The 25,593-nt window shown below is 39.0% G+C and overlaps 1 protein-coding gene across 1 annotated transcript in view; it reads left to right on the top strand.

The window, feature by feature from the left end:
• Positions 1-24,530, top strand: part of INPP5F (inositol polyphosphate-5-phosphatase F) — a 46,421-nt gene extending 21,891 nt beyond the window's left edge. Inside the window, exons 3-20 of the mRNA XM_048505947.1 lie at positions 1,198-1,334; positions 1,800-1,928; positions 3,526-3,693; positions 3,871-3,927; positions 5,584-5,782; positions 5,924-6,103; positions 8,430-8,497; positions 10,118-10,242; positions 10,668-10,745; positions 14,106-14,226; positions 16,993-17,121; positions 18,029-18,146; positions 18,511-18,709; positions 19,461-19,532; positions 19,656-19,729; positions 19,902-20,030; positions 21,040-21,127; positions 21,950-24,530. Coding sequence (XP_048361904.1) covers positions 1,198-1,334; positions 1,800-1,928; positions 3,526-3,693; positions 3,871-3,927; positions 5,584-5,782; positions 5,924-6,103; positions 8,430-8,497; positions 10,118-10,242; positions 10,668-10,745; positions 14,106-14,226; positions 16,993-17,121; positions 18,029-18,146; positions 18,511-18,709; positions 19,461-19,532; positions 19,656-19,729; positions 19,902-20,030; positions 21,040-21,127; positions 21,950-23,111 — 3,233 coding nt within the window. The 3' untranslated portion in view covers positions 23,112-24,530. The remainder of the gene's footprint in view (positions 1-1,197; positions 1,335-1,799; positions 1,929-3,525; positions 3,694-3,870; positions 3,928-5,583; positions 5,783-5,923; positions 6,104-8,429; positions 8,498-10,117; positions 10,243-10,667; positions 10,746-14,105; positions 14,227-16,992; positions 17,122-18,028; positions 18,147-18,510; positions 18,710-19,460; positions 19,533-19,655; positions 19,730-19,901; positions 20,031-21,039; positions 21,128-21,949) is intronic.
• The last annotated feature ends 1,063 nt before the right edge of the window (positions 24,531-25,593 follow it).

The raw sequence follows: 25,593 nt of genomic DNA, 5'->3' as shown, positions 1-25,593 counted from the left end.
TGATTACTGCTCTATCAGCCGAAGAACAGACAACTGAAATGATAAAACTTAATGAGCCAGCAAAACCTCTGTTACCTGTAAATAGATTTTAGGCCTGTTTCCTGAACAAGCTTGTTTCTCTTATCCTTTGTAGTGAATAAAAATTACCTGTTTCCCTGTAGTGAATAAAAATTACCTGTTTCACATGAAATACTGAGTTTGTCAGTAGAAAGATGGGGTTAAGATGACCCGGGTCAAACTACACAATACATTCCCTCTGTTTAAACAACATTTAAAGTCATAAATGACCTGCATAGAGAACAGTGGTGAAAGGGGATCTATTATTCTCCAGCGTTTGTCATGCAACTTTGGGGTCTGGACCAGTTGGAGACTTTTTGCCAGAGCAGTTTTAGCTTTCCAGTAGCCCACGCTAGCCTGATCTCACTTGATCTCAGAATATGAGAAGGATTGACCCTGGCCAGCATTTGGGTGGGAGACCTGTAAGTAATACTAGGGCCATGATGAAGAGATCATCTCTGAATATTTCTTGCTTTGAAAACCCCACCAACGGTCTCCATAAATCAGGGGTGACTTGATGGCTAAAAAGCCTTTGTAGTTATATTACTGGTATTTGATAGGAGCTCCTGTATTATCTTAGGAAGTTGGGCATTTGCTTTTAAACTAAAAATGGAACCCAGAAAGATTGACCTGGTTTTATGACTGCCCCTACAAAGTGGAATTGATGCACTTCTCACCTCAGAGTATACAAGCAAATACTTGTTTCTGTGTTAGCAGGGGTGGGGTGAGGATAAGACAAGGTTGTGAAAACTTTGTTTCTATGCTGTTGTTTCCTGGTGGATACAAGCAAGGCAGTTACCCACTCCAGTCTGGCTAACACTGAGTTGGAATGGCCCAGGCTAAGAATACCCTGCGTGTGTAGTAAAAGAGTGCTCCCCAAGCCAGGCAAATGTTGCATAAAACTGTTTCTGCTTCGGCTTCTTGCAATTTTCCATGGAAATACATTGATTGCCCTGTAGCTATTTACCTTTAGCGGAAGATATATTGCTTTGATATATGAATATTAAAATTGCTGTTATTTTTAAAAGTTCTGAAGACTATTATAGCTGAATCAATTCAACTTTTTGCTGCTTAATAAACTAGAATGGATGAGAAGTATTTCCTTCTGTTGCAGTACTAGTAGATGTGGGTTTCTTACAGATCTGCCATGGTGGTTGCTTCTTATTCGCCAAAGAGTAGTGGTTGGCAAGCTTCCAGGGGATCATGAAGTATGCAAGGTAACAAAGATTGCAGCAGTACCACTTTCAGAAGCAGAACCTCAGGATCTGGAGTTGGAGGTAAGATTGTTCTGAAACCATTTATTAGTTAGACGATTTGTAGTTAACTGTAGATAAATATTGGGGAGCCAGAACCCAACCTACGTACCATACAGGTATCTAGAAATTACTCAGACCTCTGGGATAAAACCCATTTCTCTCTCCTGCTTTGCTGTCATCTTTTATGCATAGATATCAAATATATGCAGGATAAATTAGTTCTGTGCCTAATTACTCTTGTGTCTCAAGTACTTGCACATATTGGAATGTGTTTATTACAGCTACTGTAATGATTCTTAGTTGTTATTTGTAAAGGTTGTTTAACTAAGTTTGTAATCTATTCTGAGATGAAAAATACAATTATGCATGTTAAACATAATGTCCAGATTAAAACGCCACTAATGTTATCTATTGTTTCTTTAATACTTTCACTGTTGTATCATTCTGTATCATTCTGTAAATTAATTCCATGTTTTTACTACTTAGCTCTGTAAAAAACATCATTTTGGGATAGACAAGCCAGAAAAGATTACACAGTCTCCAGATGAATCTAAATTTCTAATGAAGACCTTCACTCAGATTAAATCCAATGTTTCTACTTCTAATAAAAAGAAGGTGAGAGGTTTTTTGGTGGGCTTTAAAAACATGCTTTTAGCTGTTTTGTGAAGTGGTATGAATTTTCTGGTACGCTGTTATTCCACCAAACATTTCAGAGTACCTTTCATATGTTTTCTATTCATTCATACCTGTTATTTTTTCCCCATTAAAAATATCCCTTGATCTGCCCTGCCTCTTCTACTATTGTTTAACTTCTAGTTTTCAGAAATTCCAGAGCAGGCTTGGGAACCATGTGCGACTCTTCAACAATCCACTTGTAACTTTTTTCTCACCTTGACCTTCTTATTCCAAAAATTATTTGCCCCTTATTTTCCGTACACTTGTTTACTTTCAATTTCTATTTCCAACACTGATTTACGTCAAAACTTATGTGTACTAATGGAGAAATTTTCATGTACTCTGTGGGGCAAATAGTAGCTCTCTAGGACTGTTTCAGATTAGGAAACGGCACAGGTGAAGCATTAATCCCCTTCTTCTGTGATCCTAATCTGAATTGGACTGTACTTGGGAATTGTCCCACGCATGGAACTCACAGTGCATATCTGGAGGAAAGTCCTTATTGTGGATGTATGGGGTATGCTGGCTTGTAACATGTGAATGAATCCTGAAAAATGAAACTTCATGTTAAGTGCCAAATGTCCAGTTTGCCAAATTTCTGATTTGTCTGTCTGAATCTCCCTTTCTCCTTTTTCCAAAATACTTTCTAGTCAATTTCAGTTTACAGCTGAACAGAAAGGCATGCTGATGAGTTGTGCTTGGTGTGTGTATAATGTGAGTGTGTGAAATTTCAGCACCTCTCTTCCCAAATCTGGTACCGTTTTTTCCCCATTTCCCTTCATGCCTATTACCCTTTCTCCCATACCTGACAGGCTGCATAGTTTTGTAATTGTCCTAATATACTTTTTAAAATTGTCCTAACACTACAACCGTATACCTACTAATGATTTTTTTAATGGCAAAAAATCACCTGGAGATTTGTGAATAATGGCTGCAAGGGGAAAGAGTGGAGAAAATTCCTTTGCTGGCTGGGGCTTCATTTCCACTGCAAATGACCTTTCATGTTCAGTGGCAATGTGAGCAAAATGAGAAATTGCTCCTGTATGGAAGCAACAATAATTTATGGACAGATTTCAAAGCATCTCTTTCCCTGACACAGTAGGCCCTTTTCCCTGTCAGGGCCATAGAATCTCTAAATTGCATAATAATAGATCTGAATTGAAGGTACAATATTTTATGAGGTCACATTTCATGGATCGCCCGTACATTTGATGAAGGCCAGAGAGGAATGCATAGGAAAAGACTAAACTGAAAGTAGGTTGGAAGGAGGCTTTGGAGGCAAGAAAATCTATTTCAGTACAGTTCTCTGATCAAAAGTCTTTTTTGTATAATTAGCTACATCTTCCAGTGAGATCCACTGAGGACATAGCCTGTGAGAGATCAATGAGCTATATCTTTTTCCATTAAAGCTACTATAGATATGAGTGTGAAGAATTTTATTTGTAGTTAGGAAAGGGCACAAGAGTTAATGGAGTTGTGCTTTTCCCCCTTTTTGCTCAGTACATAATATCTCTTCTAATATTCTGATTTTTTTAAGGTCAGAGAAAGTAAAGAGAAGGAGAGACTAGAAAGGAGACTTCTAGAAGAATTGTTGAAAATGTTTATGGATCCAGATTCCTTTTATTACTGTTTGACTTATGACCTAACTAACTCTGTGCAAAGGCAAAGTGCATGTGAGAAGGCCAACTTGCCACTTTGGAAGAAGGTAAGGAGGTGTACTAAGACATTCTGGTTTTTGACAGGGTTTTAAAACAAACCTGTGTGTATCTAATGATTATCCTTCTGGCTTTAAAAATGAAGTTAATGTTTGGAAATCTTGTTCAAAATGAATAGAGAGATGCCTTGATAATCTAAATATTTTTTGAAAAATTCATTTTTTCAGGTTGATGACAGATTTTTTTGGAACAAGCACATGGTTCAAGATCTGATCAATATTGGTGTGAGTAGTGTTTTTTATTGTAAAGCATGTACATATGTAAAATGCTGGACCTCAAACTGTTCCACTTTCTTGTGGGACCCTGTAATTTAACAAACAAGAGAAATGGCTATGGTTCAGGCAGCCCAATTTTTTGGGGGGGGGAACCCGCACAGGGAGTAGTGCAGGGCCATGTTGATGTGTTTCCCCCCCCCACCATATAAGGGGCAGCCCCACCAGTGCATGGAGCAAATGCTCTGGTGTCCTGCCCCCCCTCATCTCCACAGTGGGCAAACCTGGAAGTTTGGGTTGTTGCGGAGCTGCCCAGTTGGCAGGGCAGACTGAGATGTTCCCAGTGGTTGGCTTCTACCCTGGGTGTGCAGCCAGTTGTGCTGTGGTCCTGGTCCTGGCCTTGTATCACACTTTTGGGTTCCATAGATGGCTTTCCAGTGGCTGGGAGGATTTTTGCTATTTTTTGTCTCCCTGCTCCTCTGGAAAGCTCATTGGAGGCAGTGTGGTGCTGCCTTCAGTGTGCCACCAGGGCCTGCCAAAACAACCTGGATTATGCCATTAAGTTCATAGTGCAGAAGTAGACACTAGAGTGAAAGAAAATTTAAATAGTGGCAACATAATGCCTCCTTCCTGTAAATCATGGCTTGAGAATTTGAAGCCAGCCTTGTGATGAGCACATGGTTACCTTCTTCTTCTTTACCAAATGGTTTCTCAGAGTATTAACCATATTTATTAGTGCTGTATTGTTCAGAGTTCTTTGACTTGACATTACAGTGTACTTGTCTCTACAGTTCCTTGAGTGGTAATCCAGCTATCTAATTTGATCCTATGAAGCAGCTGCAGGGGAAGACAGGACCGAGGTTCAGTCCGTATTGCTAGAGAAGAGTGCGTTAGCTTGTTGAACTGTTTGCTTCCTGTGCCATTTTCTGAAGGATAAATGACTCCCCTGAGCTGATTCAATCTGTAATACAAAAAGATTGCTGTATTTTTGTTCCTCCAGAGTATAAAGCAATGTGAGAAGAAGGGCATTTCTGATTTTTAAAAATACCATATGGGAGTGGAAAGTGGTTCCCCCCAACCATCACCACAGTTCCAATCAGGACTGAGTGCTGTGGGCTGTTCTTTGGGAATTGTATTACATGCTTGTGGCCAGTCACAGTAGTTTGGATCTCAGATGTTCAAGAGAACTGCTCATTCTTTCTCCGTCCAGCTGGAATGAGGGTGTCAGCCCAGCAGCTACTATCAGAAAACTGCTGCCCTTCCAAAACAACATTATCTGAATTCTTTATCCTAGAGTAGCACTGAGCAATGACTTGGTATGCCTCTTTTATTCAGTTTTAAAACACAGAGCACCCAATCATTTCCTTTTCGAGGACTTTATTAAAAGAGTTGAGGTTTCAAAGGACTTGAGGTTTCTTATACAGGTGATTGAAGCAGCTGGTAGGATCAAATAGGTAATCATCTTTCTTAAATTATGTTGTTCTAAGTGGTTGTCTGTACTTTTAAGGACTAGCTGATTCCTGGTGAATTTTCTCTGCCAGTTTACATGCAAAGCTTAGCTTATTTTTTAAAAAAGTAAGATCTCTTTGAATAACACTGGTGTAGAAATGCTTCTGTCTATATACACAACGTTGGTGAAGGTATAAATTTCTATATGTCAAACTACAGGATTCTGAAGTGGATTTTTGGATTACCCCAGTCATACAGGGATTTGTACAGATTGAAGAGCTTGTAGTTAATTATAATGAAGCTTCAGATGAAGAGAAAAGCAGTCCTGAGACACCACCTCAGGAGTCCATTTGTGTGGATGACATTTATCCATGTTTTCTTGTGGCGCTTATCTCCCGTAGAAGTCGTCATAGAGCAGGTAAGCTTCCTAGTGATCTAAACTGTGGGTTTTTTTTAAAAAGCCAGGCATTTGTCAATGTGACTAAATGCTATTATTATTCAAGGCCTGTAACCTGTTACAAGGCTTAGTTCCCTTTGCTGAGCATTGTTTGTTTTATAGGGATGCGTTACAAAAGGAGAGGGGTTGATAAAAACGGGAATGTGGCAAATTATGTGGAGACGGAACAACTGATTCATGTCCATAACCACACCCTCTCATTTGTTCAAACAAGAGGCTCTGTCCCTGTGTTCTGGAGTCAAGTTGGTTATAGATACAATCCCCGGCCACGATTGGACAAATGTAAGTAACACAAAGCTGATAGTTTGTTCTGTTTTTACAATACCAGAGTTAAGGTTTTATTCCTGATTTTATTATTCTTTATGCTATAATAAAAGTGGTTGGTCGAGTCCCTTTTACTTGTATCTGGAGTGATATGCTTCCTTTCATATTCTAGGATCTAGAAACCTTCCCACCCACATGGTTCAGTTTTGCCTGATCCATGAGTGGTATACTGTTCGAATGGTTAGTTACTGCTTATTCTACAAACATGCAGCATTTTGCAAATGGAGTCAGGTTGTGGGAGGGATGGTTTGTGAAGGATAGGTAACAGAGCAGTCCTTTGATACAGTTCTATAAAATACAAGTCCTGTGAGTCAGAGAACTCTTGAAGAGCATGAGTACAGGGGCTGTAGCAAGAAGAGGGAATAAACAGACAAGTTTACTTAAGCATCAACTTTTGGTCTCTTGTCTTGCCCCAAAGGTTTCCTGACAGGGATTTCTGCTGATTCTCCATTGCTGATTTAACTCCCTATTCTGCTTCTCACTGATCAGGAAGATCCTCTCAACTGCAAGAATATTAAAGGACACAGCACAGGGATCTCTAGAAAGGGAGAAAGCAGATAAAACCTTGGTTGTGGTGGGTTTTCCGGTCTATGTGGCCATAGTCTGGTAGATCTTGTTCCTAACGTTTCACCTGCATCAGTGGCTGGTATCTTCAGGGGTGTATCACAGAGAAAAGTCTGTTTCACACTGTGTCTAGTGAGAAGGGAAAGTTTAGTGGGGTATATTGTCCATGTCCCAGGGTGGGGAACCAATCAGTAACCAGTCATCCTGGGACATGGACAATATACGCCACTAAACTTTCCCTTCTCACTAGACACAGTGTGAAACAGACTTTTCTCTGTGATACACCTCTGAAGATGCCAGCCACAGATGCAGGTGAAACATTAGGAACATGATCTACTAGACCACGGCCACACAGCCCGGAAAACCCACCACAACCAGTTGAATCCGGCCGTGAAAGCCTTTGACAATACAGATAAAACCTTGTTCAGACTCACAGAAGAGTTGGATCCAATCCAAGCTGAACCATGTGAATGGAAGCTTTTTACATGAAATGCTGGGGCACCAACCAATATTCTGCATGTATATAAGAAGGCCCTGGTTTAATCAAATCTCTTATCTTCAATTGAGATTGTAGTTGGACTAAAACTCGTGTGCATCAAATGAGAAGATTAGAATATGTTTAGAAGAAAAGCCTGTGTAATTCCCTGCCATAAATTACCTCATGTGCCACTTTCTTAAATACGTTGTATTGACATAGAGAGGAGTAAACTGAAACAAAACTTTTGACTCATTCTTCATGGAAGAATGCTAGCCAACAAAATATAGTGTGCTTCTGTTAGTTCATTTGCTGTGCTGTTTATATTCTACCCTCTTCCTGAGCTTTCTTGTCTCTTTCCGTCTTTGTAATTTGTAGTACTTGATGATTCAGCTCATCTAAATGGTAAGCAGAATTGAGGTCATTGCCATTACTTGAGCAGAGAAGCTATTTTTAAAATAATTTATGAGGATTACTTTATACTGAGGCAAACCCATGGCCCATCTATCTCAATGAAGCCAATTTGACAATGCCACGACTTCAGTTCTCTTGGAAGGTTGCTTGGAGATCTTTTGATGGGATTGGAAATTCAAGACCAGAAGCTGTGGTAACTGTGCCACTGAGTTATGGTTATCAGTTCACCTTCCAGAACATACAGCTTCTCAAATAAAAGAAGAAAACAAAAGTTTTTGTTTTCATTTTCATAACTTTGTTAAATGAAGAAAACACAGCATTAAAAGACATTACATTCATCCTTACATGTGATATTTGGGAGCTTTTCAAATAACTTACCAACTGTCTTGAATTTACCTTCTATCAATTCTAGCATATGCTAAAGGATACATCTTCACAAGGCTTTAGAGAAATGGATGTCCTAAGGAGGTGCCCCTGAATTTTCAGTAGGGTAGATATGTCATGAAAGTTAGTTGTGTTAACAACAGGATCAGCTCTGTATGCATAATCAATATGGTGTGTTATAATGTTACCATGCAGTTGTGTTGTACCCCACAACAAGGACTTGCAGATCCCTTCGTAAGATGTTCCAGTCCCATATTGCAAACAAACGCTCCCATGGAAAGAGATCCTTGTGTTACTTATTTGTCAGTACTTCTCACATCTAAATTATTTATCAGCAATTTTCTTTAGTTCTTTAAGTGACCTTCCAGAGACCTGTGCATATACATAGTTGCTCTATGCAATAAGTGCATCCATTAATCCCCCAAACTCTGTGTCTCTTTGCTTCAGGTGAAAAGGAAACTATCCCCTACTTCCGTGCACATTTTGAAGAACAATTGAAAACTTACACAAAACAGGTAGGTTTTAATAAGAACATAAAATGCAGCACTTTTTAATGTAGACTCTTAATTCTTTTAGAAAAAAGTGTTTCAGAATTTTAACCATTTGTAAATTCAGAAGTTTACCTCAGATTTTGATTTGAAATTAGTCTTGGGAATTCAGGAAGAGACCCACCAAGTCAAGACTGCTAACGGTCACACAAAACCAGAGCATACCTAGACAGATCTATCACTGTTTTAGTAGGGGATAGAATGAGGTGTGTACTGACATTGCTGGGGGACTGCCTCTCCCTTTCCACAAGCCTGACCTTCTGCTCTCATGACGCCCAAAGTTATCTAAAGGGAAATAAATGACTTGAATGGCAGGATTTTTTTTCCTGTGGGTCAGCTTGTCTGATAATAGTTTCTGTATAATTTGAGTCATAAGCCTATGGAACTGCAGTCACCCATTTCAGGACAAATGTGTTTAAGCTTCTTAAAGATCAGGCTTAGAGAAAACTCATTCTTGCTAGCAGTTGAAGGATCTCTATGAAGCACTCACTGGCTGATCGGAGAGCATCCTCCTACCCCTCAGAACTAAAATATTTAATGGGTAGATCTGCAGCATTTGAAAAATAATGAAAAATTATCAGTTGTCCTGGTAAATGTCTGACTTTGCTGACTTCTGGGATTGCCCATGAATGAGAAGAGACTCTATTGTCTCCCAGTTCTGAATGTTGCAGAACTATCCCATAGAGCTAGGTTGCCAGCTCCAGGGGTGGAGCCTGAGGACAGTGAGGTTTTGGGAGAGGAGGGGCTTCAGTAAGGTATAATGCCATAGTTTCCACCTTCCAAAATGGCCGGTTTCCCCAGGTGAATTGATCTCTGTTGCCTGAAGATCAGATGCAATAGTAGATCTCCAGCCACCATCTGGAGGTTGGCATCCCTACTTCCAGCAGAGATTCTGTAGCTTTGAAAATCTGTTTCAGCAATATGCCATAGTGGGTCCAAATGTGGGACTGTGATGTCATGGTATTCCTAAGAGAAACAGAAACCTCTCAAATGCTGTTCTCTGGAAACAATTGCTGTTGGCTTTATACATATAAACTTTTTAAAGTTAGATTTTCAATAAATAACATAATATAAAATATAACAATATTTTATTCTCCTAGCTGTGGAAAGAAAGAGGCATGATAGTTATTGAAAATGCAGAAAGACATGCTATCATTCTGAAACATTACAAAAAATGCCTAATGCTTAATACATTTATTTCAACATGGAAAATTTATTTCTGTGAACCCTTTGATAATGTTAACTAATAAAGCATCATTTCATGCACAGTGGAACCATTCCCCTCTGAGATGTCTAGATTTTTCTGTTCTGCTGCTATTGCCAGTTTAACAGCAACAGCAGGTCCTTTTTACATAATGCAACTAATTACTTTTGAAATGGAAGATATATTCCGACTCACTTTTTTTACAATCTGAATTATGGATTTCAAGACATGTTAATATTGTTAAAAAAGCCAAATATATGTAAACAATCTTCCATAAATAAACCACATTACCAACGCCCATCCTACATATTTCTATGTATAGTTGAAAGCCTGTGCAAAGTGAAAGATGCATAATTGTTTTTTATTTGCTTAACATTAAACAGGTTATCGTTAACTTGGTGGACCAGGCTGGACGGGAGAAAATTATTGGTGATTCTTACCTTAAACAAGTTTTACTGTACAACAATTCAAGCCTTACATATGTTTCATTTGACTTTCATGAACACTGGTAAGATGGCCAACAATGCATTCCTATAAATTATTTAATGTGTTTCACCATTAAATTACTGATGTGTGTTTCTTATAAGCTGCTATAATGTAGAAGCAGCTATTTCTAAAGGTTTAGCTGTCTGGTTTTTTAAACTGCTTTTGTTGATTCAGGATTTCGATTTTTTATATGCTGCTGTTTTGTAAAGTATTTTGATAACCTTGCCATTTGCCTTACTTCATATGAGTTTATTAAGTAGAAAGCTTCAGCTGCCTCGATACAACAAAAAAACTGTATTTGTGTCTTGTAGTAGAAAATATTAAGGATATAACTTTGATTTTCAGACTTCGTTTGATCATTATTGAACGGCGTCTGAACAGTATGTATCTGTATACACTGATCTAGCAATAAAACTCACAGTAAATTGTTTTCTTTCTATATTTTAGCCGTGGAATGAAGTTTGAAAATGTTCAAACACTGACAGATGCCATATCAGACATTATTACTGATATGAAGTGGTGTTGGTACGTATTCAGTCTTGCATCTCCTCGATCATTTAATACAATGTAGGAACAACCTTTGTCTGTTAATTAGAGATAAACAAACGGAGTATGTTATTGCTCAATGGAAACACCTTCATTTGGCAGTCACTACCAATAACTCCAAGCTGCTCTTGGCTGTGTTGAACAACTTTAATAAAAGAAAGCCACCTACCCCTACTTTTATCATCCCTGATTTTTGGTACAATTATTTTTCAGACTTTTAAAAGATGACATTTTAAGTAATGGACTTCCTCCGTCTACCCCCTCAGGTTTATCTAGTTGGCCTCTTGTCTCAACACAAGAAGTGTCTGAGCTGCCCCTGGCCCTGATATTATAATTCCAGAGATTTTGAAATTTCATATTGACTGGTGGGCCCCTATGCTGGCTCTTTTTACCCAAGTAAATATCTCATGTATGTTTCCCAAGACTTGACTGTCTGTGACTATGATTCCCATCTATAACAAAAGGGAATTACTCAGATCTTGCCAATTTTCTCCCTATCAGTCTACTTTTGGTGATAGGGAAGATCTGTGCCAAATTGCTACTGTGCCACATAATTCCAGTCGTGGCTGCTCCACTTTTGTGCAGTGGGGGCTGAACAAATAGACTTTTGTAAAGGGAAATTGCCCTTGGACCATGCCTTGGTGCTATCACACTTAGCCAGTAAATACACCCTTAATGCAAACAATAAACTTTATGCTACCTTTATTGATTTAAAGGCAGATTTTGACTTTGTGCCCAGAGCATTACTCTGGGCAGAACTGGCTGCCCTTGACATTGATGCCAGACTTCTCTTCCTAATAAGGCAACTGCACACTAATACCAGTTGCCGGATTAAATGTTCCCAAGAAGGCCTTTTGTTAGACAGTATTTCCATTTCCAGAGGGGTCAAACAGGGCTGTGTCCTGACCCCTTCTCTTTTCAATCTCTTTCGGAGTGATCTTTCTGCTCTTTCAGCAGTGAATAGTCATGCTCTCTGATCTTTCAGCTGTGAATAGTCATGCTCCAAAACTGGGTACATCCTGTGAATCAATTCTGCTGTACGCAGATAATGCTGTTTTACTCTCCTGTTCCAGAGTTGGCATTAGACATTAATGAAGCACTGTGTGGACTACTGTGAATCCAATAGACTGGTAATTAATTACGAAAAAGCCAAGGTACTGGTCTTCTCTAGGCGCTTAAAGAAATCCAACTGGGCAGTGAACAGTGGGCCAATTTGAGCAGGTTAAGTGCTATAAGCATCTTGGCCTCTTATTTTCTTATAACCTCTCATGGAAAGCCCATAGGAAGATTGCATTCCTAGCTACCGCTAGTAGCATTTCTGTGCTAGTACGCTTCTTCTACTGCTGCGACCATTCATTTATTGCCCCAACCCTTAGATTTTTGAATGCTAAAGTTGCCTTGAAATTGCTCTGTGGGCGGTAAAAGTGGGCGGTAAAAGTAAAGAGAACATGCTACTATGACCAAATGAACAAATCTTGTAAATAGACAGTCAAAACATGAATTTAGTGAGAAGTGGGAACTATTGTACGTTGCTGAATCAGTTTTTCTTAAAGTACAATTGGAGATTAAAATTAGATTAAGAGCAATTAAATGGATATGTTAGTAGCCAAGGCTATTAGTGGCTGTTTATTTAAAATATACAAGTGGTTTTTTCCTGAACAGAAGATTGTGTTACCCAAAACACGTTACGGATAGTACCAACTAGACAGAAAAGTGCCCAGAAGAATACTGAACACTGATTGCTTGGAGAGTTATAGTTGTAGGAGAAACAGGCCATCAGGTTATGTTAAGTGATCCTGATCTCCCAGGACTCAGGAGACTTTTTTGGGGGGGAGGAGAGGAAGACAAGAGAGGGACACTTAATGTGACTTGAGTTAAACATTTGGGTAATTAAAATTATAGATTGGGGACTTCATTCAATGCTCTAAGCTCGGGAGTGCCTGGAGATAGTGGGAAGCTGATCTAATCACAGTTTCCATGTTCTTTGTTTCATGGGAGCATGTCAACCAGGGCTAGAAATGGGAACTAGCTTTCCCTGGTTGGAATATTCTCTCTTCTTAATCTCTTTAGGAAGGGTTAAGCAAGTTATATTTGCAAGTCTGATGTTGGTGAGGGCAAGTCTAGGCAGGTTTTACTGTATCATGTGTGACTCTGAACCATTGCAGAGAATGGACACCTCATCTTGGCACTGCACTACTGGGCCAACCTGAAAGATTGACAGGCTGATTGGGAGCACATACTTTGTAAGCAGAGCTCCCTTCCTCACCACCACCATGGTTTGCGTAGTAACAATGTTAGGTGAAAAAAGTAAGATGGAAGGCTCTCTTTCAGATGTCTGTCATGGTTATACTTTACTAAGATTCATTACATTTGTTATTTGTTTATATAGGTATATACTTTTGAACACTAGCTTATATGTTTTTTAAATGTTTTGATGTTAATTCATTAGCTTTCCTTATTTGCTTGTTTTTATATTGAGAAAAATGAATTAATTAAAAAAATTTAGAATGCTGTCTACTTTTCTCATTGTGTATGGGAAATGAAGTCATACTTTCTGTGATGTGCAAAAATCTTCCAATATCCAATGGTGTATAGCAATTAAGTTCCAGCACAAAGATATATTCCGCTAATACACAAGCCTCAATATAAAGTGCATGGTGCATTTATTGTGCTAATGTGATTCCTAAACATCCTTTAAATGGGAGTTCTAACTCCTCTTAGTCTTTACTGGTAACTTGGATTCAAGTCAAGAGGGAAAGGTAGCTTGTCTGCTTATGATACCCTTATCAAATGATTGACTACCCACTTTATCCTGAGCTTCTACTGAAGAAGATTCTTTTGGAAAATGTGGAATACACCTGCAGACGGAGAGAAAAGAGAAGGCTATTATTTTTTTTTGATTACCTCCAAGGCTTGAACCTAATTGCTGTTTTGTTACAGACAATTTAGTTGTTTTCATGGTCCAAGAAGAGGAGGAAGCTAAAATAACTGGACTATAAAAACTGGAAGAGCTAACACAACCCTAATGGTTCTTGGATATTTAATTGTATGTTATAAGTAAGAGTTGTAGGATTGTATGTTTGGCAATAGGTATTCGTTATAGAATTAGGCAATAGTATATAGTGGTAGTCCGTTAGCTATAGTGACAAGTGGATGGTTAGGAATCACATTAGCACAATAAATTCACTGTGCACTTTATATTGAGGCTTAGGTATTAGCGGAATATATCTTTGTGTTGGATGTGCAAAAATCTTCCCATGTGGAGCTGTGTACTGGAGCTGAGAGTCTTCCAGTAAAAAAACAACAACCCAACACTGATATTTGCTTTCTTTTTTGAAGGGTGGACCAAGCTGGTGTGATTTGTAAGCAGGAAGGAATATTCCGTGTTAACTGTATGGATTGTTTGGATCGAACCAATGTTGTCCAGGCTGCAATTGCTCGTGTAGTTATGGAACAGCAGGTATTATAATGTCAATGGAACAAAACTCTTGTTCAGGAAAAACTATGTAAATTTGTCAGTATAGTGGTTGATAGACCCTCAACAATGTCAATAAGGGTGGTCAGTGATTAAGCTGCTGCAGAATAAAACTTCTGCGACAAAGCATGACAGTTCTATGTACACCAAAAATATTTATCTTGTTAAGGCTAGATAAGAAACACTAGCATGTAAATTCAAATCTCAGATTTTGGAAGTTTTCACAGCATGCATCATTCCTTTGGCAAAGGTAGGTTCCATACTACCAAAGAGAAAACATAACTGTTTGATGAAGACAGTCCATGGGAGTTGGCATTTAAGCTCAAGTAACTCCACCTGACATTAAGAACATTTTGAGGTTATTTTTATGGATGTGCATTTCTGATTATGGTTGGAGTACGTAGCTGTCATTACTGTGGTCATTATTATCTAACCCGGCAGTTCTCAACCTGTGGGTCACAACCCCTTTGGGGGTCGAACAACCCTTTCACAGGGGTCGCCTAAGACCATCAGAAAACACATATTCATTAAAGTTATGAAGTGGCAACGAAAATAATCTTATGGTTGGGGGTCACCACAACATGAGGAACGGTGTTAAGTGGTTGCGGCATTAGGAAGGTTGAGAACCACTGCCCTGAGTCAGAACCTGACACGGACCATAGGCTTACTCCTAGTCCATGCCCTAGAACGCAATGCAACCTTTACGCGAATCCGATTCCCTGCCATTGATTAAACCCTAACCCTAACTTGGTTTTTTAAAATAATTTATTTAGTCATAAATTGTCACCGAACCCTAACTTTGAGGCAAAACTTAACACGGACCATAAGCCTACTCGTAATCCATGCCCTAGAACGCAATGCAAGCCTTACCCAAATCCAATCCCCTGCTGTTGGCTTAACCCTAACCCTAACTTGGTTTTTAAAAAGAATTTATTTAGCCATAAATTATCACCCAAACCCTAACTATGAGGCAACACCTGACACGGACCATAGTCCTACACCTAGTCCATGCTCTAGAATGCAATACACCCCTTACCTGAATCCAATCCCTCACCGTTGGCTTAACCCTAACCCTAACTTGGTTTTAAAAAAGAATTTAGTCATAAATTGTCACCCGAACCCTAACTCTGAGGCAAAACCTGAAATGGACCATAGCACCAAATGGACTAAAATCCTAGTCCATGCCTTAGAATACAATGCAAGCTTTACCCAAATCCGATCCCGTGTTGGTGGCTTAACCTTAACCCTAACTTGGTTTTTAAAAAGAATTTATTTAGTCATAAATTGTCACCCGAACCCTAACTATGAGGCAACACCTGACACGGACCATAGTCCTACTCCTAGTCCATGCCCTAGAACGCAATGCACCCCTTACCTGAATCCGATCCCCTGTCGTTGGCTTAACCCTAACTTGGTTTTTAAAAGGAATTTATTTAGTCATAAATTGTCACCCGAACCCTAACTTTGAGGCAAAACCTGACACGGGCCATTGGCCTACTCCTAGTCCATGCCCTAGAATGCAATGCAATACTTACCCTAATCCGATCCCTTTTTGTTGGCTTAACCTTAACCCTAACTTGGTTTTTAAAATGAATTTATTTAGCCATAAATTGTCACCCGAACCCTAAGTATGAGACAAAACCTGACACAGACCATAGGTGTACTCCTAGTCCATGCCCTAGAACGCAATGCAACCCTTACCCAAAACTGATCCCCTGCTGTTGGCTTAACCCTAACCCTAACTTGGTTTTTTAAAGGAATTTATTTAATCATAAATTCTCACCCGAACCCTAACTATGATGCAAAACCTGACACGGACCAAAGCCCTAGTCCTAGTCCATACCCTAGAACACAATGCAAGCTTTACCCGAATCTGATCCCTTGCTGTTGGCTTAGCCCTAACCCTATCTTGGTTTTTAAAAATAATTTATTTAGCCATGAATTGTCAGCCAAACACAAGTATGAGGCAAATCCTGACACAGACCATAGTCCTACTCCTAGTCCGTGCCCTAGAACACAATGTATCCCTTATTCGAATCCTATCCCTTGCCATTGATTTAGTCCTTACACTAACTTGGTTTTTCAAAAGAATTTATTTAGTCATAAATTGTCACCCGAACCCTAACTATGTGGCAAAACCTGACACGGACAATAGCCTTAGTCCTAGTCCATGCCTGAGAACGCAATTCACCCCTTACCCGAATCCGATCCCCTGTCATTGGCTTAACCCTAACCCTAACTTGGTTTTTAAAAATAATTTATTTAGTCATAAATTGTCACCCGAATCCTAACTCTGAGGCAGAACCTGACACAGACCATAGGCCTATTCCTAGTCCACGCCCTAGATCAGCGGTTCTCAACCTGTGGGTCGTGACCCTTTGGGGGGTCGAACGACCCTTTCACAGGGGTCACCTAAGACCATTGGAAAACACATATTCATTACAGTTATGAAGTAGTAATGAAAATAATTTTATGGTTGGGGGTCACCACAACATGACGAAGCGTTTTAGGTGGTTGCGGCATTAGGAAGGTTGAGAACCACTGATCTAACAGCAGCGTGTTATCATTGATTAAACAGTATGTACTGTGTGTGTATCACCTAAAGTTCTGAAAAATGAAATGTACTCCATATTTTTTCTATTAATTTGCAAGAAACATCACATAACTTTATGTTGTAGCAATGTAGTGCTGTTGAAGGGAAAAAATAAAGCTTGATGCTTTGTAAGTAACATGACATGAATTTAATTCCAGCTGAAGAAATTGGGTGTGATGCCACCAGAGCAGCCTCTGCCTATGAAATGCAATAGAATCTACCAGTTAATATGGGCTAACAATGGTGATGCTATAAGCAGGCAGTATGCTGGAACAGCAGCTTTAAAGGTAAAAACAATTCTCTTCAAACATTTTTCAACTCTTTTCCAGTGTTTTGTCTTGGGGCCAAACTATACATTAAATCATGTGGTGGAGAACCATGTTTAAAAGTTCCACAGCAACATCTTTGGGAAGAACATAACCAGTAGTTAGGCTCTTGGTCTTTAGCATATAACTGTAGTGGGCTAATACTATGCTTACATGATTGAATTTTTTGTTTTATTCACCATTTAATTTGTCCTCTGATAAATGATATTAGTGAGGAGAATTGTTTACCTTATACTATGAATGTATAATAAGTATTGTTAATGTTCTTTTTAATTCATGGCACTTAAAACTGGAGGAAGAGCATAATGAAAGGGCATTCTGAAGTTGAGTGGTACAGGATATCGACAGATTGTTTACTCTTTATGATGTTAAATAGCTGATTGAAAATTTGCCACATGACTTAATCTTCCTAAAAACTCTGAAAGGCTCAAATTTTCCCCCAGTAGTAGTTTCCTTTAATCATCAACTCATGTGTTAGGAAGTAAGACTTTATAAATTGAATTCATAAAATCTCCTAAATTAGATTCAGGAATTGATTGCAGTAATGTGTTCTCCTGAATTCTGAAGGCAGGTATCAAGATCTATTTGACTGAATAACAGCCTAACCCAAAACTGCCAAAGCTGTCATGCGGATGAGGATGGTGCCACTCTGGTGCTGGAAAATGGTTTCTGTGGAAATGGTCACAGAGATGACACAATATGTTTTTGTTAGTATGAACTGACCAAATCTTTCAAATCTTTAATAAAAATTTGAAAGAAAAAAATGTTAGAATGCCAGAAGGTCTTGAAACCTGAGTCTCTACTAAATGTTATACAGATGAGTAAGCAGCCCATTGAGCATTTAATAATAAGCTCTTAACTGTGACAGGGTGACTTCACAAGGACTGGTGAAAGGAAACTGGCAGGAGTTATGAAAGATGGAGTTAACTCTGCAAATAGGTACTACTTAAACCGCTTCAGGGATGCTTATAGGCAGGCAGTCATAGGTAAGAAAGAATAATCTGTTTTCATAATAATTGTCTGGATATTTTCTTTGCCTTAAAAAAAGCTTGCATTAATTTATGATATGTGGTAGTAATTGCTGAACAATGTTTGTCTCATATATTCTTGTTAAATTTCTCAGTCTCATTTGGCTACTTTTAAAAATTATTAGGATGTTGAATATCTAACTATAAGCAAAACCTATCATATTTTGGATAAGTGAATGCTTTGATTCTAAATAAAAATTAGTTTTAAATATATTTAAATCCCAAGACTCTTCATAGCTGTCTATTTTTGAGCAGTATTTTTTTCTTTGATACTTTGCTCTTGGGCCCTCATTTCCCTTGTTGATTTTTTGTGTGTATCTAGATTTAATGCAGGGCATTCCTGTGACAGAAGATCTCTATTCCATATTTACAAAAGAGAAAGAACATGAAGCTTTGCACAAAGAAAATCTGAGAAGTCATCAGGAACTAATTAGCCAGTTACTACAAAGTTATATGAAACTGCTTTTACCAGATGATGAGAAATTCCATGGTGGTTGGGCACTTATTGATTGTGATCCAAGGTATGTGGAATTTTCTAAAGTTCTATTAGCTATGTACAATATAGGATCTTCTATAGCTATTAAATATGTTGTCAGGGGGTGGGTAAAATTTATTGTGAGGTGTAGTTCTGGGAGAGATTGTTATATATATTATACAGTGATGATAAAACTTTACAATTGGATTCTTGATGCAATTAGTATATAGAAAGTACTGTATTAGTACTGTCTTAGTAACTGCTATTAATGTGGAATGAATTTCATGTACTAAATGGCCAATTTCTTTGTAGAAGTCAAGATTTATGACTTGAGTTGAATTGGGAGGTCTCAAATTCTCAAGCTTTTCAGTTTGCAGTCTTGAGACTTAAAAGCCAGTGGATACATTGTGTCTTCAGACTGGGTGCTGATTAGTGGATCCCATGGCAAGCCAGAACTCCTAATCATATGGAATATGTGAATTATATAGGGTGGTAGTATACCAGTGCTACAACTCTGGCTGTGTGTGAGAAAACGTTATTGTCCCTTGAGATAGTCCCATTCTGCATAGGCACTATATTTATATTGTGGCACAAAGTTAATTATTGGGCAGTGCAGCCATGGCACAGATGCGTAGCACATAATCTGCTCATTCTGAAGTCTTTCAAGAAGTAGGTAAAGAACGTTGTCTCATCAGAGCTTTCTAATTGAACACCCTTTTACTTTAACAGTTTAATCTATGTTAATGTATACAGTAAGCCTGGAACACTTATAGAATAATATGTTCACTTTTGTTTAGCCTTATTGATGCCACTCATAAAGATGTGGATGTTCTGCTTCTGCTTTCTAACTCTGCATATTATGTAGCCTAGTAAGTATGATTCTTTTCACATTGAAAATATTCCATGATATCCTAGCTCCTTTTTAATTCACTGGAGCTCTAGATATGAGTTGATCCAGATCTAACTTTGGACATTGATGTTTCTTTGTCTAGCTATGATGATGAAATAGATAAAGTAAATCAGTACCAAAGGCTGAGCCTTGACGATTTGGAAAAGATAGAAATAGGTAAGATTTGAAAGTCATTGCATTTTGGAGTGTTCTTTTTGTCGCATACCTTGAAAATAAATGAGCAAACATTTGAAGAACCTTCCCCTGCTAAATGCTGAGGATTCAGAATCGAAGATGTATTTTAGCTTTCCTTTTTTAAGATACTAATACTTTTCTTTTTTATAAAAAGGACCTGAACCAACTCTCTTTGGAAAACCCAAATTCTCATGTATGAGGCTCCATTATAAGTACAAAGATACAAGTGGATATTTTCACACTCTTAGAGCTGTTGTGCGGAACCCTGAAGAGGATGGAAAAGGTAACACTTTGGCAAGGTGTTTGAAAAACTCACCTCCATTGTGCTAGACTTTGTGTGCCACTCCTATGTTTTTTTGTACACTATAAAAAGAGGACAGAATTTATTACAAGAATTGGACATGTCCATTTGTGGACAGTTAAATAGCTGGAAATGAAGGAACTCATACTTCAAATAGGTAGAAAATGGTTTTTGCTCTTGGGTGGTAATAACCAGATTACTGTTTTCAAATATTGTTTAGGACTATGTTTAGGGTGATTTCATTGATGAGCAGTGGCTTACTGCCTATGGAGACATGGGGTAATCCGTGTCCCTGGGCACACATAGACCTGGGCGCTGGCACCAGCTCCAGGCGGTAGACATGGACGCCGGCAGCGGCTCCAAGCGATAGACCTGGTTGCTGGCATTGGCTCCAAGCAGTAGGCCTGGATTCTAGTGTGGGCTCCCGGCAGTAAGGGCTCCAGGCAGTAAGGGCTCCAGGCAGTAGACCTGGAAGCTGACGCGAGCTTCAGGCAGTAGACCTGGATGCCAGCATGAACTCCAGGTGGTAGACCTGGGCACCTGTGGACGAGAGTGGGGGATGGGGCACAGAAAATTCAGATTTTGTCTCTGGGCTCCATTTTTCCTAGATACGCCTCTGCCGATGAGATAGGCCTGGTCTTGTACCTATTCAAACTGAAGATGGGGATCTGCAGTTAGTTTGTTTCTCTATTTACCCCATCAAGTCCTACAGACAGAAAACTAGATAGAAAGCTAGTCTACTGAACCCCTTTCCTTGAAAAAGTTTTCTGTTTATAGGATTTTTTAAAATGTGGTGGTGCATGTACTTGTGTGAATTCACACACAAAAGACAAGTGTAAAGTATAATCTTGTTGGGGGCGTCTTAATAATTTTTGAGACATAAGCATTATTGAGACATAAGCATTATTATGTTGATTTTTATGTATTAACTTTTGTAATTATATAAGCAACAGAAATACTCAGGTATGAGACAGCACTAATTGTATTGCAGACACTCTTCAGTGCATTGCAGAGATGTTGCGAATCACTAAACAAGCCATGGGATCAGATGTACTCATTGTTGAGAAAAAACTGGAGAGGTAAGCTCATTTTTATAGGTTTTTTCCTTTTCCAGAATTGTCAGACCCTGACACAATATTGGGGTATTAGTTGTGAACTGCCATTAGAAAGTGAGGGTTTGTGAACTGGTGTAAGTAACACTGCAACTGGGAGAATGAACAAATGATCTGCAAGATCTCTAGTTTAGTTTGTCATAAACTCATTTAGTGAACTTTGTGAAGCCATCCTGTGTCTGTCTTGATAGGCCCCTCATCTGCTACAATCTAGCTTACCTTACAGGGCTGTAATAAGCTTTACAAGGCCATTTGTATTGAAGTGCGTTGAATAGTGGAAATACTTTACCCATTTGTGTTATTCTTCATAGTCTTCCTTGTCATTTAGTGGATTTTCCCTACTATGCCTAAAATCTGTGCAGTGAGATCTCTTCTAGTAATAACTTGCGCCATTCATGTGCTTTACTTACAAATGCTGTATTCGAGGACCAGCAATATACATTAAATTATGTCTTTCATAGCAGAGGTATGCTTCTACTTCTTTTTCTGTGGTGATGGTATGGAGAAGAGGCTTTAGAACTTTTTGGCACATGAGGTTGAGAAACCAAGTATCTGAGCAGTCTGCTCTATAAGATATCCTCTTGCAGTAGATTCAGAGTTTGAGGAAGGACTGTGGCTATAGTCGGATAGAAACTGGAATCTGCAGATAGATTGTAGCTAGAGTGTAGCTTATGCCTCATTAAACAAAACATTCTTTAGTATAATATTGTTTGCATATAAATTAAGATTTTGCCAGTAGATCTGCTTGAATTGTGGGTGTACCAAAGATTTATCTTCTTAATTTTGCAGAAAGAGCAGCAAACCCCATGAGGACATCATTGGCATCAGATCCCAGAACAGAGGTTCCCTGTCCCAAGGGAAGAATTATTTAATGAACAAGTTCTCCTCTCTTAATCAGAAAGTGAAACAAACAAAATCAAATGTAAATATCAGCAGTCTTAGAAAGTTTGGTAACTTTGCCAAGCCTGAAATGAAAGTAAATTTTTTAAAGCCCAATCTGAAAGTAAATCTTTGGAAGTCAGACAGTAGCCTTGAAACCATGGAAAATCCCATGACTGATACTAAGGTCTGTGCAGAATCGGATATTGAGATCTCTTCGGATAATGACTCGTTCCATTCAGATGACTTCCTTACAAATTCTAAATCTGATGAGGATCAGCAATTTGTTGACTCCCTAGAGACCATGGGACAGATAGATTATGTTCTACCTAGTTGTGGTATAATTGCTTCTGTTCCTTGTCTAAGCAGTCGGTCCCAATCTATAAGCAGTGCTGACATTGACATTAACATTCCAGTTCCTTCAGAAATCCATATTGAACAGTGTGGAGACCAAACTAGCAGATCTGAATTTGCAGGCCAAGCACTTCAGGAAACTCCATCCAATGAGGATGCAGCAGTGGAGTTTACGAAGCCAATTGAAGCATACTGCCACCAATTTATACAAGATGCTCAAAATAAGATTACCAATGCTTCGGAAATAGAGGTCATGTCTCAGGAACCTCACCAGAATATGGATCGCATTAGCAATAATTCTAAGAAAATGGACCCTTGCTTTGGAAAAACTAAAGAGATTCCTTCTAGACCTTCTAAATTAGATGTCCCACTTACAGAGCCAGGCTCACAGCTCTTAACAGTTCAACCGGTTAATTCTGTTACACCTTGCAAGACCCCAGGCTCTGCATCTAGTGTTCTTGAAGCTGAGCCAGGGTTTCTTATGACCCCTTCACCAGCAGAGAATAATGGTAGCAGGGCAGTCTCTCCCTTTGCAAAGATTCGCAGCTCCATGGTTCAGGTGGCTAATATTACACAAGCTGGTTTGACTCAAGGAATTAACTTTGCAGTAGCTAAAGTCCAGAAGAGCCCAGTGGACTCAGAGTGTGTAAATGAGATTCAGCAGAATGAGCTGAGAGAAATGTTTACACAGTGTCAGACACGAATAATTCAGATCTAGTGTCTGAGCTGCTATATATTGCTAAACAAAGTTAACGAAGCCCTTGGGGAAAACTGATAGCCATTGAGCATTGGTATCAAAATTACTCCAGTAACTATGTTTACAGAAAGGCTTGGGATAGAAGAGAACTGAATTCTGAACTGGTTTCAGAACTATCTTCTGGTACTGTTCTGGTGAAAATAAAATTCTTTAAAACAAGTAGCTCATACACCACGGTTGATGTGCATGCTAGTTTGAGTGATCAATTGCACAATTACCTTTTTTAAGATCAGTTTTGATAGCTGTTCTGATTTCTGTAGAATATTTATATTGAGGGCTTGGCACTGAGTACTTGTTACCTTACTAATCTTGCACTGTACTAATGAAATATTTTACTCACAGATTACATTCTTTTTATTTTTCAAACTAACTTTTTTATTTAAGGTTTTAACTTGTGTTCCTTGATGTTCTAGTTGCATTCCTAAGGAAGTAGTCTCTGCTGATAAATATGCATACTAGGGGTTTACTTCTTCCTACCTCCTTTAATTTACTTCTATGGTATCTTGGAGCAATCTAATATAGTAATGTTTAAATGCTTGCCGTGCAGCTACTGAAAGTTTCTTTTTTTCAAAAAAGTCTTGTATGTGTATCTGAAAACTATTGTGTGTCTTCTATTTAATGAACCTAGCTCTGCTGTTGACCAAAAGCCTTTGAGGAAGTACAAGGGTTCTTGTCGTCAGAAATAATTGGTCAGGTAAACTGTGTCCAAGACATTAGAATAGTTTCAAAACATAACCACCAAAAATAACACAGTAAATATATACAACCTTAAAATTATACTGCTGATATTTAAAACTAGATTAATCCAAAGGATTTCAAAGCAGTTCAAGTAGTTGTAATCCATTGTGAGATCATCTCAGCCTTTATAACATTGGTAGGGAATGAGACCATACTTAATGTTTGTCCTGGGATTCCACAAGTCTGATGTGTTGGGATACACATTCCTTTAGTGCTTACTGGCATATCCCAGAACAGTCTTGTGGCTGGTGTTCTCTAGTAGAATGTAGCGGCAGGAACAGTAACATTGGATTCTGCTATCTTGTGCTTCATAGCCTTATTAGTCCTCCAGTCCCGAGCCAGGATCTCTATATGTTAGTACACGTGTACTATAGCTAGGCTGCACGTGGTGTTCTAAGCAGTTAACAAATGACATCATGATAGTAGTGTCTTTGAACATCTCTAATAACAGAAGTGATCATCAACTTAACCTGATTGTCTTTTTGTTGGAATCTTTTGATACTGTTTCCATTTTGTTATTTATTTCTTACTTTGTGATATGTTTTCTTTTTGGAGTGTCTGTACAAATTTGTGACTATTTAAGATAAAATTGTATTGTTTTAATGTGAGACATGAAAATATTTTAATAAAAAAATGATACGTAACAAATGTTGGTGTACTTGGTTCAAAACAATAAGGACAACTAGCAGAAACTTGTAAGGACTTGCTGGGGGCATATCCCAGAACAGTGTCTCACTTTCCCCTCTCCCACTATTTCCTCAGTCCTTTTCCTAAAAAACCCCCATAGCCTGTCCCCTTTCCCTCATTCCTTCTCCCCTTCTCAGCCAACAGACAACCTTATTTTATTTGCTCCCCCTCTCTCCTGGCAGTTTTTACAAAGGAACACTATGGCCCAGTTGTGCTGTGGCAGCTGCTTGGTCAGACCCACTTGCATGGTAAGGAACCTTAAAGGATTGTGGGAGGTATATTACTTTCTCCTGTACCCCTCTTCACATTAATTCTCCCTCCTTCTTCCTGGTCACCATAAGTCTCTTTTCCCTGCCTCATTCTCTCCTCTGCCATATTTAATCATATTGTGCCTTTCTCCACAGTGAGAAACAAAGCAGCTTACATCCCTCTCTTCTTTTTATCCCCACAACAGCCCTACGAGGTAGGTGAGGCATAAAGGTATGTGATGCACCCAATACCACCTAGTGAGCTTCCATTTCAGACTGGTAATTTGAACCTGAGTCTCTCAGACCTTGCTCTGAAGTTCTAACTGCTACACAACTCTGGCATTCGTAGGGTAGCAGTTGATAGCTAGGCTAGGGTGAGTTATGCAAGTAGGGTGGTATCAAGTTGCTTGGTGGTTGCTGCTAGCCCTGGTCCCAATGAGTCCTCCTTCAAAGGCCAAAACAACCCTGGAAAAGGACCTTCTAATCCCCATCCCCCTGCCTTTCACTGACAGAAACCAGGACTAGAATACTGTGGTTGCTTAGCAGTTGCCAAGAAGGGGATTCATTTTTTTAAAACTACAGGTGCTCCTTTTACCAGCTACTGGGACAGGCACACCCTCAGTATCTAGTGGGAGGGCACATCACTTTCCCCTGTACCCCCTCACAACAATTGTTTCCTTTATTCCCTCTCAATCTAACCAACCAGTATATCTGCCTCTCATCTTCAGCTGTATTGATACTCTGCTTTTCTCCATTGCGGGGACCAAAGC

The sequence above is a fragment of the Sphaerodactylus townsendi genome, linkage group LG08 (genome assembly GCF_021028975.2).
Source record: "Sphaerodactylus townsendi isolate TG3544 linkage group LG08, MPM_Stown_v2.3, whole genome shotgun sequence".
In the NCBI taxonomy this organism is placed as follows: Eukaryota; Metazoa; Chordata; class Lepidosauria; order Squamata; family Sphaerodactylidae; genus Sphaerodactylus; species Sphaerodactylus townsendi.
The sequence above is the reverse complement of the archived record's forward strand: the minus strand, read 5'-3'. Positions and strand labels throughout refer to the sequence as shown.